Source organism: Panulirus ornatus, chromosome 9 (assembly GCF_036320965.1).
Source record: "Panulirus ornatus isolate Po-2019 chromosome 9, ASM3632096v1, whole genome shotgun sequence".
NCBI classification, from domain to species: domain Eukaryota; kingdom Metazoa; phylum Arthropoda; class Malacostraca; order Decapoda; family Palinuridae; genus Panulirus; species Panulirus ornatus.
This window is the reverse complement of record NC_092232.1, coordinates 32,668,299-32,682,122: the sequence shown is the minus strand read 5'-3', so window position 1 is coordinate 32,682,122 and position 13,824 is coordinate 32,668,299. Positions and strand designations below refer to the sequence as shown.

At 39.6% G+C, this 13,824-nt stretch overlaps 1 protein-coding gene across 1 annotated transcript in view; it reads right to left on the bottom strand.

Moving 5' to 3' along the window:
* Positions 1-13,824, bottom strand: part of Usf (upstream transcription factor usf) — a 148,243-nt gene that overhangs the window by 15,068 nt on the left and 119,351 nt on the right. The window contains exon 4 of the mRNA XM_071664990.1: positions 12,596-12,828. Within this exon, the coding sequence (XP_071521091.1) occupies positions 12,596-12,828 (233 nt within the window). The remainder of the gene's footprint in view (positions 1-12,595; positions 12,829-13,824) is intronic.

Sequence of the window (13,824 nt, the reverse complement as noted above, 5' to 3'; positions counted from 1 at the left end):
CAATTTTTCCTCACTCATTCTCTCCATGTGACCAAACCACTTCAAAACACCCTCTTCTGCTCTCTCAACCACACTCTTTTTATTGCCACACATCTCTCTTACCCTATTATTACTTACTCAATCAAACCACCTCACAACACATATTGTCCTCAAACATCTCATTTCCAGCACATCCACCCTCCTCCACACAACTCTATCCATAGCCCACGCCTTGCAACCATACAACATTGTTGGGGCCACTATTCCTTCAAACATACCCATTTTTGCTTTCCAAGATAATGTTCTCGACTTCCACACATTCTTCAACACTCCTAGAACTTTCGCCCCCTCCCCCACCCTATGATTCACTTCCGCTTCCATAGTTCCATCCGCTGCCAAATCCACCCCCAGATATCTAAAACACTTCACTTCCTCCAGTTTTTCTCCATTCAAACTTACCTCCCAATTGACTCATCCCTCAACCCTACTGTACCTAATAACCTTGCTCTTATTCACATTTACTCTCAGCTTTCTTCTTTCACACACTTTACCAAACTCAGTCAACAGCTTCTGCAGTTTCTCACACGAATCAGCTACCAGCGCTGTATCATAAGCGAACAACAACTGACTCACTTCCCAAGCTCTCTCATCCACAACAGACAGCATACTTGCCCCTCTTTCCAAAACTCTTGCATTCCCCTCCCTAACAACCCCATCCATAAAAAATTAAACAACCATGGAGACATCACACACCCCTGCCGCAAACCTACATTCACTGAGAACCAATCACTTTCCTCTCTTCTTACACGTACACATGCCTTACATCCTCGATAAAAACTTTTCACTGCTTCTAACAACTTGCCTCCCACACCATATATTATTAATACCTTCCACAGAGCATCTCTATCAACTCTATCATATGCCTTCTCCAGATCCATAAATGCTACATACAAATCCATTTGCTTTTCTAAGTATTTCTCACATACATTCTTCAAAGCAAACACCTTATATAATGGTGTATGTAAGGAAGGAAGAATGTATAGAATGGTGACCGTAAGGAAGGCACATAAAAGGTATGGAAGTAGAGAAAGGATTAAGGGACAGCATAGTCCTCCTGTGCCTGACCTATGCAGCTGAAACATTGACATGAAATGAGTCACAGATGTCAAGAGTCCAGGCTGTGGAAATGAACTATTTGAGATGAGCATGTGGTATGACTCAATCGAATGATGAAAGAAACGAAGGGGTAAGGCTATGGAAATGAGCTATTTGAGATGAGCATGAGGTATGACTCAATCGAACAATGAAAGAAACGAAGGGGTTAGGCTGTGGAAATGAGCTACTTGAGATAAGCATGTGGTATGACTCAATCGAATGATGAGAAGAAACGAAGGGGTAAGGCTGTCGAAATGAGCTATTTGAGATAAGCATGTGGTATGACTCAATCAAATGATGAAAGAAATGAAGGGGTATATACAAGATTTGGTATGGCAGGGAATGAATTGTGGAGTGGTACACTGGGTTAACTGTAATACTCTGTGGTGGTTTGGAAATGTGGAAAGAATGCAAGAAAGAAAGTTTACAAGGAGAGTTTATTATAGTATGACTAAGGTGGTTAGTGTGAGAGAAAGACCACCTGTAACATGAGGAAACAGAAAGGAAGAGAAATGGAGGAAGAAGGCATGGAATGGAGTATGTAAGGTAGGCATGTAAGGGCAGGAATAAGTGTAGACTCTTTTGGCATGGTCGCTCACTTGATAAGAGCTCCCAGACGAAATGGGCATCAGATATATAGATAGACAAACAGACCAATCAGTGCATAATCCAACAACTGAAAAGTGTCAGAGCTTAGTTATTAATGGGACTATAGGGCCACTGATTTTAGCCAAACTTAGTGGGATAACAGTAAAGGATTTTTTTAGACAATGCAGCAGAAACCAACTTGATAAAATTAGATTGCATGAAAAGACTGCCAGAAAGATTGGTATTCGAATGTGACATATGAACTTGTGGTGTAACTGGAGTCTCTAGACAGTCATTAAAGATACTGAGAAAAGCATCACTGGAATTACAAGTCTTAGATAGAACTATAAAACTCTAATCCTACGTCAATGATCAGGTAAAACTTAGAGATGTACTGATGGGTGTTGCTACTATGCAAGAATATATGGCAGAATATAAGCCACATGAACGGAAAATAGTTGTTCAGGGACATAAGGTACCAATGCTAACTCTGTGATAAATTATCAAGAACTTGCTTGCCCTACATTGTCCTTTAATCTATTTCTCTGATGCCTGTTCCAACTGGAACTTCCTCACAGGGGTGGCCACGGCAACAGAGTCTCCATAACTACAGAACTCCAGTGCTTCTTCTTAGCCTTTAAAGCCTCATCCTTAATAGGCCACCGGCAGAGGGTAAGTCTTGCACAGTGTTTGCAGAGGCTCCTTCCTAATGTCCCTAATGACTACTTCTATCAAATGCTTCTACCTACTACTTCTACCTAATGTTTCTACATAATAATCCAGCCTTAATGTTCCTACCTACTGCTCCTACCATTTGCCATAAGGCAAGGCAAGCATGTAGTGCTTACCGCAGGAAAATCTAGAGTTATGAAGAATAAGCTGCATGAGTTACGTGTTGTCAAGTGTTGCATGTGACAAGGAGAGATTGTATATTTGTGGACAGAATGCCAGTAGTCCACATGTTAGTAAGGCAGAAAAATAAGACAGCTACCCGGGTCAGAGGAGTGCAACTTGACAACCACTACAGTGCTGGCCCACAAAGCAGATGTCACTGAACCTACTGATACCCAGATGGGTAGTACTGATAATAAACCTCCCTGATTATTCGGCTGACTACCAACTACTACTTGCCCTACATACATTCATCAGTACCCTTCCACAACCCATGAGAAAATTAGTAGGTCAAGATCAATCACACTCTAGCAGAACACACCAGAAAATTTCTCCTAATGATTTAAATGCGTTAAGAGACTCAAGACAGATATTTATCATCCTGAGACACTGAAGGGTACTCTTACTTATAACATAATATGAAGTTCCCATAGCCTTACAAAAACAGAGGTAAAAGTAGCAGCTCCACACACAGGAAATCTCTTGTGCTGTGTTTTAGAAGCCTAACTCAGTCAGATTAAAGGGAATCTTCGTAGAACCAACAATCCATAAGATGACTGATGGGACTCTGTCCTACCAACCAGTACACTGACACAAGACCTTCCCTTTCTAAGGACAAATATCTAGTCAATTTTTCCATGTTCCAAGCACCGGTCAGAAAAGTTGGAATGGTTAATAAAGATACAGTCTGTCATACACAGGTTAACTCAAGGAAACAATCCCGATGTACTATAACTGTAAAGTCAACTCAATATACCTCTAAACTGGTAAACTAACTGAGTGGTTACAGGAATACAGTGGCTTTGAAAGGGGGAATCTTTAGGATTAACATATTTCTTTCACTCCATACCCATACAACCTGGTACATGCCCACCTATGTTCCTGCCTACAGACTCCCTCATTCCCAAAAACACACAGCATATGAATGTGAAAATGAAATGTTACAACAGAGTGTAATTCAGCCCAGTGGCTCTCCTTGGAATGCCCCACATATCAGTAACAAAGAAGGATGAGAGACTATAGACAGTTAAATAAGTTTACTATCCCAGATAGTTTTCCAATACCTGTACTTAGTGAGCTTCTTCAACAATTAAGGGATAATAAGGTATTTTTCACCCTAGATTTGTTACAGGGTTTTTGGCAGATACCACTGTATGATAGGGGATAGAGTTGAAAGAATACTTCCACGCATTCCCACGTCGTAGAAGGCGACTAAAGGGGACGGGAGTGGGGGACTAGAAACCCTCCCCTCCTTGTATTTTAACTTTCTAAAAGGGGGAAACAGAAGAAGGAGTCATGCGGGGAGTGCTCATCCTCCTCGAAGGCTCAGATTGGGATGTCTAAATGTGTGTGGATGTAACCAAGATGAGAAAAAAGGAGAGATAGGTAGTATGTTTGAGGAAAGGAACCTGGATGTTTTGGCTCTGAGTGAAACGAAGCTCAAGGGTAAAGGGGAAGATTGTTTTAGGAATGTCTTGGGAGTAAATTCAGGGGTTGGTACGGAAGGAGTAGCACTACTCCTGAAACATGAGTTGTGGGAGTATGCGATAGTGTAAGAAAGTAAACTTTAGATTGATATGGGTAAAACTGAAAATGGATGGAGAGAGATGGAAGATTATTGGTGACTATGCACCTGGGCATGAGAAGAAAGATCATGTGAGGCAAGTGTTTCAGGAGCAGCTGAGTGAGTGTGTTAGCAGCTTTGATGCACGAGACCAGGTTATACGTATGGGTGATTTAAATGCAAAGGTGAGTGATGTGGCAGTTGGGGGTATAATTGGTGTACATGGGGTGTTCAGTGTTGTAAATGGAAATGGTGAAGAGCTTGTAGATTTCTGTGCTGAAAAAAGACTGGTGATTGGGAATACCTGGTTTAAAAATAGAGATATACGTAAGTATATGTAAAGTAAGTAGGAGAGATGGCAAGAGAGCGTTATTGGATGACGTGTTGAGAGGTGCATGAAAGGGAGACTTTTGGATGTTAATGTGCTGAGAGGGGCAATTGAAGGGATGTCTGATTGTTGTCTTGTGGAGGCGAAGGTGAAGATATGTAGAAGTTTCCAGAAAAGAAGAGTGTTGGGGTGAAGAGAGTTGTGAGAGTAAGTGAGCTTGGAGAGGGGAATTGTGTGAGGAAGTACCAGGAGAGATTGAGTGCAGAAAGGAAAAAGGTGAGAGCAAAGGACGTAAGGGGAGTGGGGGAGGAATGGGAGGTATTTAGGGAAGCAGGCTTGTGCAAGATGCTTGTGGCATGAGAAAGCTGGGAGGTGGGAAAATTAGATAGGATAGTGAGTGGTGGGATGAAGAAGTAAGATTGTTAGGGAAAGAGAAGAGAGAGGCTTTTGGATGATTTTTGCAGGGAAATAGTGCAAATGAGTGGGAGATGTATAAAAGAAAGAGGTCAAGGGAAAGGTGCAACAAGTGAAAAAGAGGGCAAATGAGAGTTGGGGTGAAAGAGTATCATTAAATTTCAGGGAGAATAAAAAGATGTTTTGGAAGGAGGTAAATAAAGTGCGTAAGACAAGAGAACCAATGGGAATATCGGTGAAGGGGGCAAATGGGGAGATAATAACAAGCAGTGGTGAGGTGAGAGGGAGATGGAGTGAGTATTTTGAAGGTTTGCTGAATGTGTTTGATGATAGAGTGGCAGATATAGGGTGTTTTGGTCAAGGTGGTGTGCAAAGCTAGAGGGTCAAGGAGAATGATTTGGTAAACAGAGAAGAGGTAGTGAAAGCTTTGCGGAAGATGAAAGCCGGCAAAGCGGCGGGTTTGGATGGTATTACTGTGGAATTTATTCAAAAAAGGGGGTAATTTTGTTGTTGACTGGTTGGTGAGGGTATTCAATGTATGTATGGTTCATGGTGAAGTGCCTGAGGATTGGCAGAATGCATGCATATAGTGCCATTGTACAAAGGCAAAGGGGATAAAGGTGGGTGTTCAAATTACAGAGGTGTATGTTTGCTGAGTATTCCTGGGAAATTATATGGGAGGATATTGATTGAGTGGGTGAAGGCATGTACAGAGCATCAGATTGGGAAGAGCAGTGTGGTTTCAGAAGTGGTAGAGGATGTGTGGATCAGGTGTTTGCTTTGAAAAATGTATAGGAGAAATACTTAGAGAAACAGATGGATTTGTATGTAGCACTTATGGATCTGGAGAAGGCATATGATAAGAGTTGAGAGAGATGCTCTGTGGATGGTATTAAGAGTATATGGTGTAGGAGGTAAGTTGCTAGATGCAGTGAAAAGTTTTTATCGAGGATGTAAGGCTTGCGTACAAGTAGGAAGAGAGGAAAGTGATTGGTTCCCAGTGAATGTTGGTTTGTGGCAAGGATGTGTGATGTCTCCATGATTGTATAATTTGTTTATGGATGAGGTTGTTGGGGAGATGAATGCAAGAGTTTTGGAGAGAGGAGCAAGTATGCAGTCTGTTGTAGATGAGAGGGTTTGGGAAGTGAGTCAGATGTTGTTCGCTGATGATACAGCACTGGTGGCTGATTCGGGTGAGAAACTGCAGAAGCTGATGACTGAGTTTGGTAAAGTGTGTGAAAGAAGAAAGCTGAGAGAAATTGAGTAAGAGCAAGGCTATTTGGTTCAGTAGGGTTGAGGGACAAGTAAACTGAGAGGTGAGTTTGAATGGAGAAAAACTGGAGGAAGTGAAGTGTTTTAGATATCTGGGAGCGGGTGGAACCATGGCAGTGGAAGTGAGTCACAGGGTGTGGGAAGGGGTGAAGGTTCTGGGAGCGTTGAAGAATGTGTGGAAGGCGAGAACGTTATCTCAGAGAGCAAAAATGGGTATGTTTGAAGGAATAGTGGTTCCAACAATGTTATATGGTTGTGAGGCATGGGCTATCAATAGAGTTGTGTGGAGGAGGGTGGATGTGTTGGAAATGAGATGCTTGAGGAAAATATGTGGTGTGAGGTGGTTTGATCGAGTAAGTAATGTAAGGGTGAGAGAGATGTGTGGTAATAAAAAGAGTGTTTTTGAGAGAGCAGAAGAGGGTGTATTGAAATGGCGTGATCACATGGAGAGAATGAGTGAGGAAAGATTGACAAAGAGGATATAAGTGTCAGAGGCGGAGGGAACAAGGAGAAGTGGGAGACCAAATTGGAGGTGGAAGGATGTAGTGAAAAAGATTTTTGAGCGATTGGGGCCTAAACATACAGGAGGGTGAAAGGCATGCAAGGAATAGAGTGAATTGGAATGATGTGGTATACCGGGGTCGACGTGCTGTCAATGGATTGAACCAGGGCATGTGAAGCATCTGGGGTAAACCATGGAAAGATTTGTGGGGCCTGGATGTGGAAAGGGAGCTGTGGTTTCGTTGCATTACACATGACAGCTAGAGACTGAGAGTGAACGAATGTTGCCTTTTGTCCTTTCCTAGCGTTACCTCTCTGGGGGAGGGGGGATGCTATTTCATATGTGGCAGGGTGGCGATGGGAATGAATAAAGACAGCAAGTTTGAATTATGTACATGTATGTATGTATGTATGTCTATGTATGTGTATAAATGTGCGTGTGGACGTATATGTATATACAAGTGCATGTGAGTGGGTTGGGCCATTCTTTTGTCTGTTTCCTTGCGCTACCTCGCTGATGCGGGAGAGTGAAAAAGTATAATAAAAAATATAATAAATTCCACTCTATGATGCCAATAAAACCAATGACTGCATTCAGCACCCCTACAGGTCACTAAGAATTCACAAGGTTCCATTATTGCCCATAACCTTTCTAAGGCTCATGATAATGATTTTCAAATTTTTGATAGGATTGACCCTTATGGTCAACCTTGATGAAATCATAATTAACAGTAAGGATGTCCCTACTCATCTGAGAAATTTAGAGGAAGCACCGAAGTTACAGGTAGCAAATTCAAAAGATTAAAGTCAAAATGTAAATTTCTAAGCAATACAGAGCAAGAAGCATTAGCAATAGTTTGGGCACTGAAGCATTTTAAGGATCATATCTACAGTTACCCAGTTCATGTGTTTACCGATCACCATCCTATAGTAGGCTTATTCCGAAATCTAAGACCCACAGGAAGGTTTGCTAGATGGTCACTGACTATACAGGATTTCAATCCGACTATAGAGTACATTGCTGAAAAACAGAACTGTAGCAGATGCACTGGTGCAGAATGTAGCCCTGATAACTAAGAATACTGCCCAAAATGACCCAGTCTGGTCACAGGTGATAAAGTTCTTACATAAAGAAATTTCTAACCTAACAATTAAACTCCTTGTTCTGATTAGGGAGTTTCCCTTACAGGATGAAATACTATATTGGGAAGTGAAACTAGAAACACTGCTCATACAGTCTTACAGTTAGTTATACTGACTAGCTTAATATCCCAGTTGTTAGTCATGATTATGACTGATATAACCCAGGCAGCTCATCCAAGTAAAGACTGATGCACTGAACAGACTTGGTTAAAGTACTTTTGACCTAAGATGGCAAAGCATATTGCACAGTACTTAGGCAAATGTTCCACAAGCAATCAGCATACAGGTAACACAATGGTTCCAAATTCAATTTTATTATACCCTGAGACCAAGTAACCATGGGAGAGAGAGTTTCTATGGACATTGTGTCAGGATTGTCTTAAATTCATCAAGGAAACAGATACTTGCTTGTCAAGATAGATGCATTTGCTTGGTACTGTAAACTAGTTCCACCGATGAAACCGTTGTAAGGATGTTTAAGAACAGCATATATATAAAACATGTTCTGGTAGCTCCTTTGACCCTCTAGTGTCAGGGTTATGCTAAGTGCTTTTCTATCCCTTTTATCAAACAGACTTAAGACTTTTTTTTAAATAGTGACTGACATACAGTAATATAACATGCCCCACTCAAAAGAAAGAAAAATTCTATAGTGTAAAAAATTAATCAGAGCTTCATAAATGTTTGTAGGTTCCTTGATTTCTACAACTCTACCAGTGCATGTTACTTTTTCTACTGCTTCTTACTTTCCTGTATACCTCTGTGTGTGTGACCCCAGGTCTATGTTCATCTACATCAATCTTATACTCTGGAAATGTTGATTAGGTACAGAAATTGCTCTATTTGCAACTCCCTACACATTACCATCAACAGCTTTTATATATGCATTTTAGTCCTTCCCTCTAGGTGAACATTTGCAGATATTGCTCCTTCTGCTGCTCTCTACCCACAATTATCACTAGATTCTCAATGTTTCACTCCTTTCCTCAAACTGATTAGCCTCTAGGACTTTGAGAAAAGACTCACCAGACATTACTTGCTTATTTATACATTCACCTTTCCTCTGATTATGTATGTGAATCCCATCCATCAAACATTGTTTTTTCAATCAATAACCATATTTCTCATATCCCTAAGTTCCTCTCTCAACTCATAACACCCTTAAAGATCCATGAATTGATTCCTCAGTCTCTTTAGAACACTTTAGTAATTTACTTAGCTTTCTTAGTGTTATTTTTCTCGCTTTCCAGTCACATTTTTCTGCCTTAAATTGATCCCCTAAAGTAAACCCAGTTACAGTAAAGAGGTTTACAAGCTTCAATCATGAAAAGAATTTAAATCTTTAACTGATTGTCAGTCTTGCCTTTTTGGTTACAGTAAGACTTTAATTCCTTTTGTCATGACAGAACTGCACCTTGTATAGTAAACTTTTGCTACCATTGTTAACTTTTACAATATTAGCCACTCTCACTTAAAAACTGGATTCCCTCATAAAAACAAATTCTGTAAATTCTTCATCATCTGGAACTCGTTACAACAGCACCCTTCATAAAACAACATTTTTTCAAAATCCCCATTCTGCTTTTATTCTCAGTATAATGTAAGCAGTAAATCTGATTTCAATTTGAGTGGCCAGATCTCTGATGCCATGAGTGAAACCAGTTTGTGTATAAATCATGAATTGGTATACATCGTGGACACTAGGTTATGTATGGTCCAAGTATTTTCTATGAAATCCTCTTATTCATATTATATATGTTACTAAACTCCAGAATGTTAATCACAGATCCAAAGGTTAAAGCCAGTTGTAAAAGGAGATTTGTTTGCAACGTGAAAAACATGAAAGACAAAGCAGCATCATGTTGGATTATGATATAAAAAGCAGAGGGAAAAGCCAGAGGTCCTATGTTGAGTCTGCAGACCATGAAATACAGAAACTATGTACGTCATGGCTACATCTGCATCAGAGGGGTTTAAGCTAAAGTGATCCAGGGTTTTAACATACAACCTACAAAAACATATATATAATGAAATATCAAGTTTCTGAAGCTTTTGTGAAAAAAGATATGAAAATCATCAAAGTACAACAAAAGCACTGATGCATATTCAGGTAGGAGTCCACACATTCAGGCAAGTCATTTACATAGATCAAAATGAGTAACAGTCACAAAACGGAACCTAAGGGCACTCCACGGATGACCACCCATTTGAATAGGGTTCTGCTAACATGCATCCTTTGTTTCCTTCAATTAGGATAATCTATCCACTGGAGGAGTCTAACCCTTATTCTTGCCTGGTATTCGGGCTTCTTAATCAGCCTCCCATGCAAGAAAGTCTCTCTCACAGAAACCTAAGAGGTTCATTGAATATGACCTCCTCCTATAACTGTGTTGCCTCTCACTTACATTATTTCTCCTTTGCAGAAAGTCATCCATTTGCTTTCTGATTAACTTTTCCAGTACCTTACAGACTACATGTACCAGTCTCTTGTCTAATAAATAGATATAATGTTTGCCCTTTGCATTTATCCAGCAACATCTTGAATGGTATTTCAAAAGGTTTATGTGTATGACCACATCTTCAACACATAATACAGTGAAATTTCATAGGACCATGAGCTTTGTATGGGTCAAGACCCTTTAGTATTTTGTTTATATCTTTTATAGATATCTCACCATTTTCTAAAACCTCCTACCCATCCTATCTAAACAGCAATGGAGTTAAAGTGTCTTTTGCTGTGAGAACACTTCTGAACTTATTTCCTCGTATATCTTTACATCATCATCTATTATTTTCCCCCCTGAATCCCTTACCCTGATTAGATGTTCTTTAACCGAATATCTACTTCTGATGAATTCAAGAGTTTTGATTTTCACTTGCCTTATCCTCAAAAAATTCCTCTTTTATTCAGCAATACTCACTTATGTGAGTGGTGATAGATGAGAGCGAGTCTATCATTGTGTAAGGTATATGTATCAATACATGTAATTCATACCAATCAAAATGACCACAATGGTACCATGGAGATTAAATACAAATAAACCCACAGGAAACAGAAAGACAGAAATGCCAAGCTTTCATCTATTTCTCAAGACATATTCAAGGTAACTGAAGTTGCCCTGAAGGTTCTTGAGATATAGACAAAACCTTGACATCTCTCTCGTTTCCTGTGGGTTTATTTAGATGTAACCCATACCATGTAAAAGAGTGATATGAGTGAGTAATGAGGGAATGAATACTTTTGTGGAAGCATAAATGTTTATGAATATGTATTTCAGCAATGACTTTAGGAACAATAGAACAAGTATTTCGAGGTGGAAGACTGTTGGTAGCAAGACAGTTGATCACTACTGGTTACCATAAGATGGTACACAGCCAATCACACGACTGTATGTCACTATTTCACTCCCTTTTTATATGTTTTACTATCTCTCACTTCTTAATGCTTTCATAACATTTGATTTAGTTGCCTGGTTATTGTGCAGGATGAGATTAGAAGGAAAAAGAATGTCTTTATTGTAACATGTGATTCAGCAGCAGCACAGCAGGCAGGATGGTGTGGTGTGACTTAAGTCTCCTCAAACACCATAGCCCCAGGGTGGTATGATCACAGATTTCTTCTAGAGAGGACTTGAAAATACTCGTATTATCAAACAGTATGGAGCACAACTCCATTAACAGTGTAATAATGTTTGATAAACACATCTGATTTGCACAAAGCTTTCAAGGGATGGATTCACCCATGCTATGCTCTTTTGTTTAATGCTATTCAACAATTCTCTGTCTTTAGTTGATATTTCTTATTTCTATTACATTAATACTTTTTTCAATATTACTGTTAAAAACCTTGTTTCAATGGTTAAACTAATTATCCGGCATGACCAAGGTTCTAAAGGTGCCGATTTAACAAGTTACCTGTATTTACAATAAAAACATTCACTGATGTTGGCAACAATCCTGGGAATTCGATCTGACTTTGGTAAACTTCCACTCCCAAGACCTATTAAACTCCCAAAATCTGGCATACTCGACTTAATGCCCAGAGCATACATCATCTATGGGTACCTTTACATTTGTGGTATGTTCTTTTAGCTGGCTTGGTTAGTGGTGCAGATGAAGCATGAGATGGCTTGGTATAGGGATGAGAAGTTATCAAAGGTGAAGTTTTGAAACTTGGATTCTATGTATTGTGTGAATACTAATAAATCTGCCCTCTTATAATATGTGTGTTTCTAGGTGGCAATGTGAGTTGTGTGGAAAGTCTGAAGTGTTATAAGAATGGGTAAGTGGTCACGGGAGACTTCGCGTAGTGAGCTTCAGATGGTCCTTGTGTACTGTGCTGTGACACAAAGGGTAAAATCAGATGGGGCTGGCTACTGGAGGTCAAGGGTTTGAAGTCTGGTTGGCTGGTTATGGAGGCTAAGGAAGCAGGAAGAAAGCAGTTAGTTTAAAAGTGTTTTGCCAAAAGGATCTTGAGTGGGAGTTAATATCTCCACACAAACAGGTACTGTGTGCATTGGACAGGTTCTGTAACTGGGAAGTGTATCTTGGGGAAGATGGTGAGGGAAGGAATACAGGCATTGTTTATGTTTAAGTCCACGAAGAGGGTACAGCCAGTAATACAGAGCCAATGGACCACTTTCCAAACACACACTGCCTATGTTTCAAGTCAGAAAACTGAAGATTTTACTTCACACACATTTAAGGATCATATATCAGCAGTTAAGCACATTAAAAAAGTGAAATGCATATTCAAGTACCTGGGCATTCTTTGAGTGGGCTTCAGGACAGTCTGGAATAATCTTGGCTAAACGACATATCCAGGTATTTATTTTGTCTCGTCTCCTGCGCTCTACTTCCTTGTGTGTCACTCTGCGTTTCTCCTCACGTGTGGCACCTCCTAACCTGGGGTTCATGACACTCTCACAGGTTCGTGGAGCAAGGTTTCTTGGAGAAGTGTTGGTGAGTACGTCACTAATTACGTAAAACTGACCTGAAGTGAAGCAAAAACTTTTACTTCTCAAACTTTCAACAGTAGAAAAGTGACCTGTAACAACACAAAACATTGAAAAATTGAAAATGTTAACAGAGACAAAAGACAGAATACACATACTTACAGCCACCAAATAAATAAAACCTTTCTGTGTTTCACCTAGAGTTTTTCAACACCCTTTAGGTCTTGTCAAAGAGAAGTCTAAAGATCAGTCACAAGTTTGTTTAAAATCTCATTCTGTAATCATCAGGGCATCTCTAGAAATGAAAAGGAGTCAATAGGAGGCGAAATTTAGCTAAGGAGGCATGGACATAAAAGTGATAGCCTCAGTGACAAAGTTCATACACTATGGTGACCTCTGGTAGTTGAAAAAGATGTGAAGGTGTAACCTAATGTTCTTAAACTTATCAGCTGAATAAATATCTTGAATAAGATATATTTTGATGTAAAAACAACTAGTCTCCATAGAGGCTACACATTTTTGCGGACTACCAGTATGTCATTTATTGTTTCACTAAGTCAGCAATCCACCCAGCCATCTAATGCCCATATGAGGATAATATCTATATGATGGTTAAAGGCAAGGACTATCTAAAACAGCTTATAGATGCTGTGGAAAAGGCATCTATTTCAAAATTTACCCAAAAGATAAGCACTAATAACTAGTAAAATCCTGGAAATCACAGCTGCTGCTTTTAAGCTGCTAGGATATGTACCAAGAGATACAAAACCAGAATTATCTTAAAGGCTTTTTCCATTAATTAATCAAAATGTCTTTCTAATGAAAACAATTCTATGTTCAAACCCAAACTAGAATTAATGGCTAATCAATAATGGATTCTTCAACACACATCAACACCACAATTGGTCTATTCCTTGTAATATTCTATAAGACTTTATATCAACATTAACAGCTTTGCAAAAATAGAACAAGATATCTTTTCACTGTAAGCAAATGCACTCAGCTTATGAGACATAAAGAGGTACATCGTATTT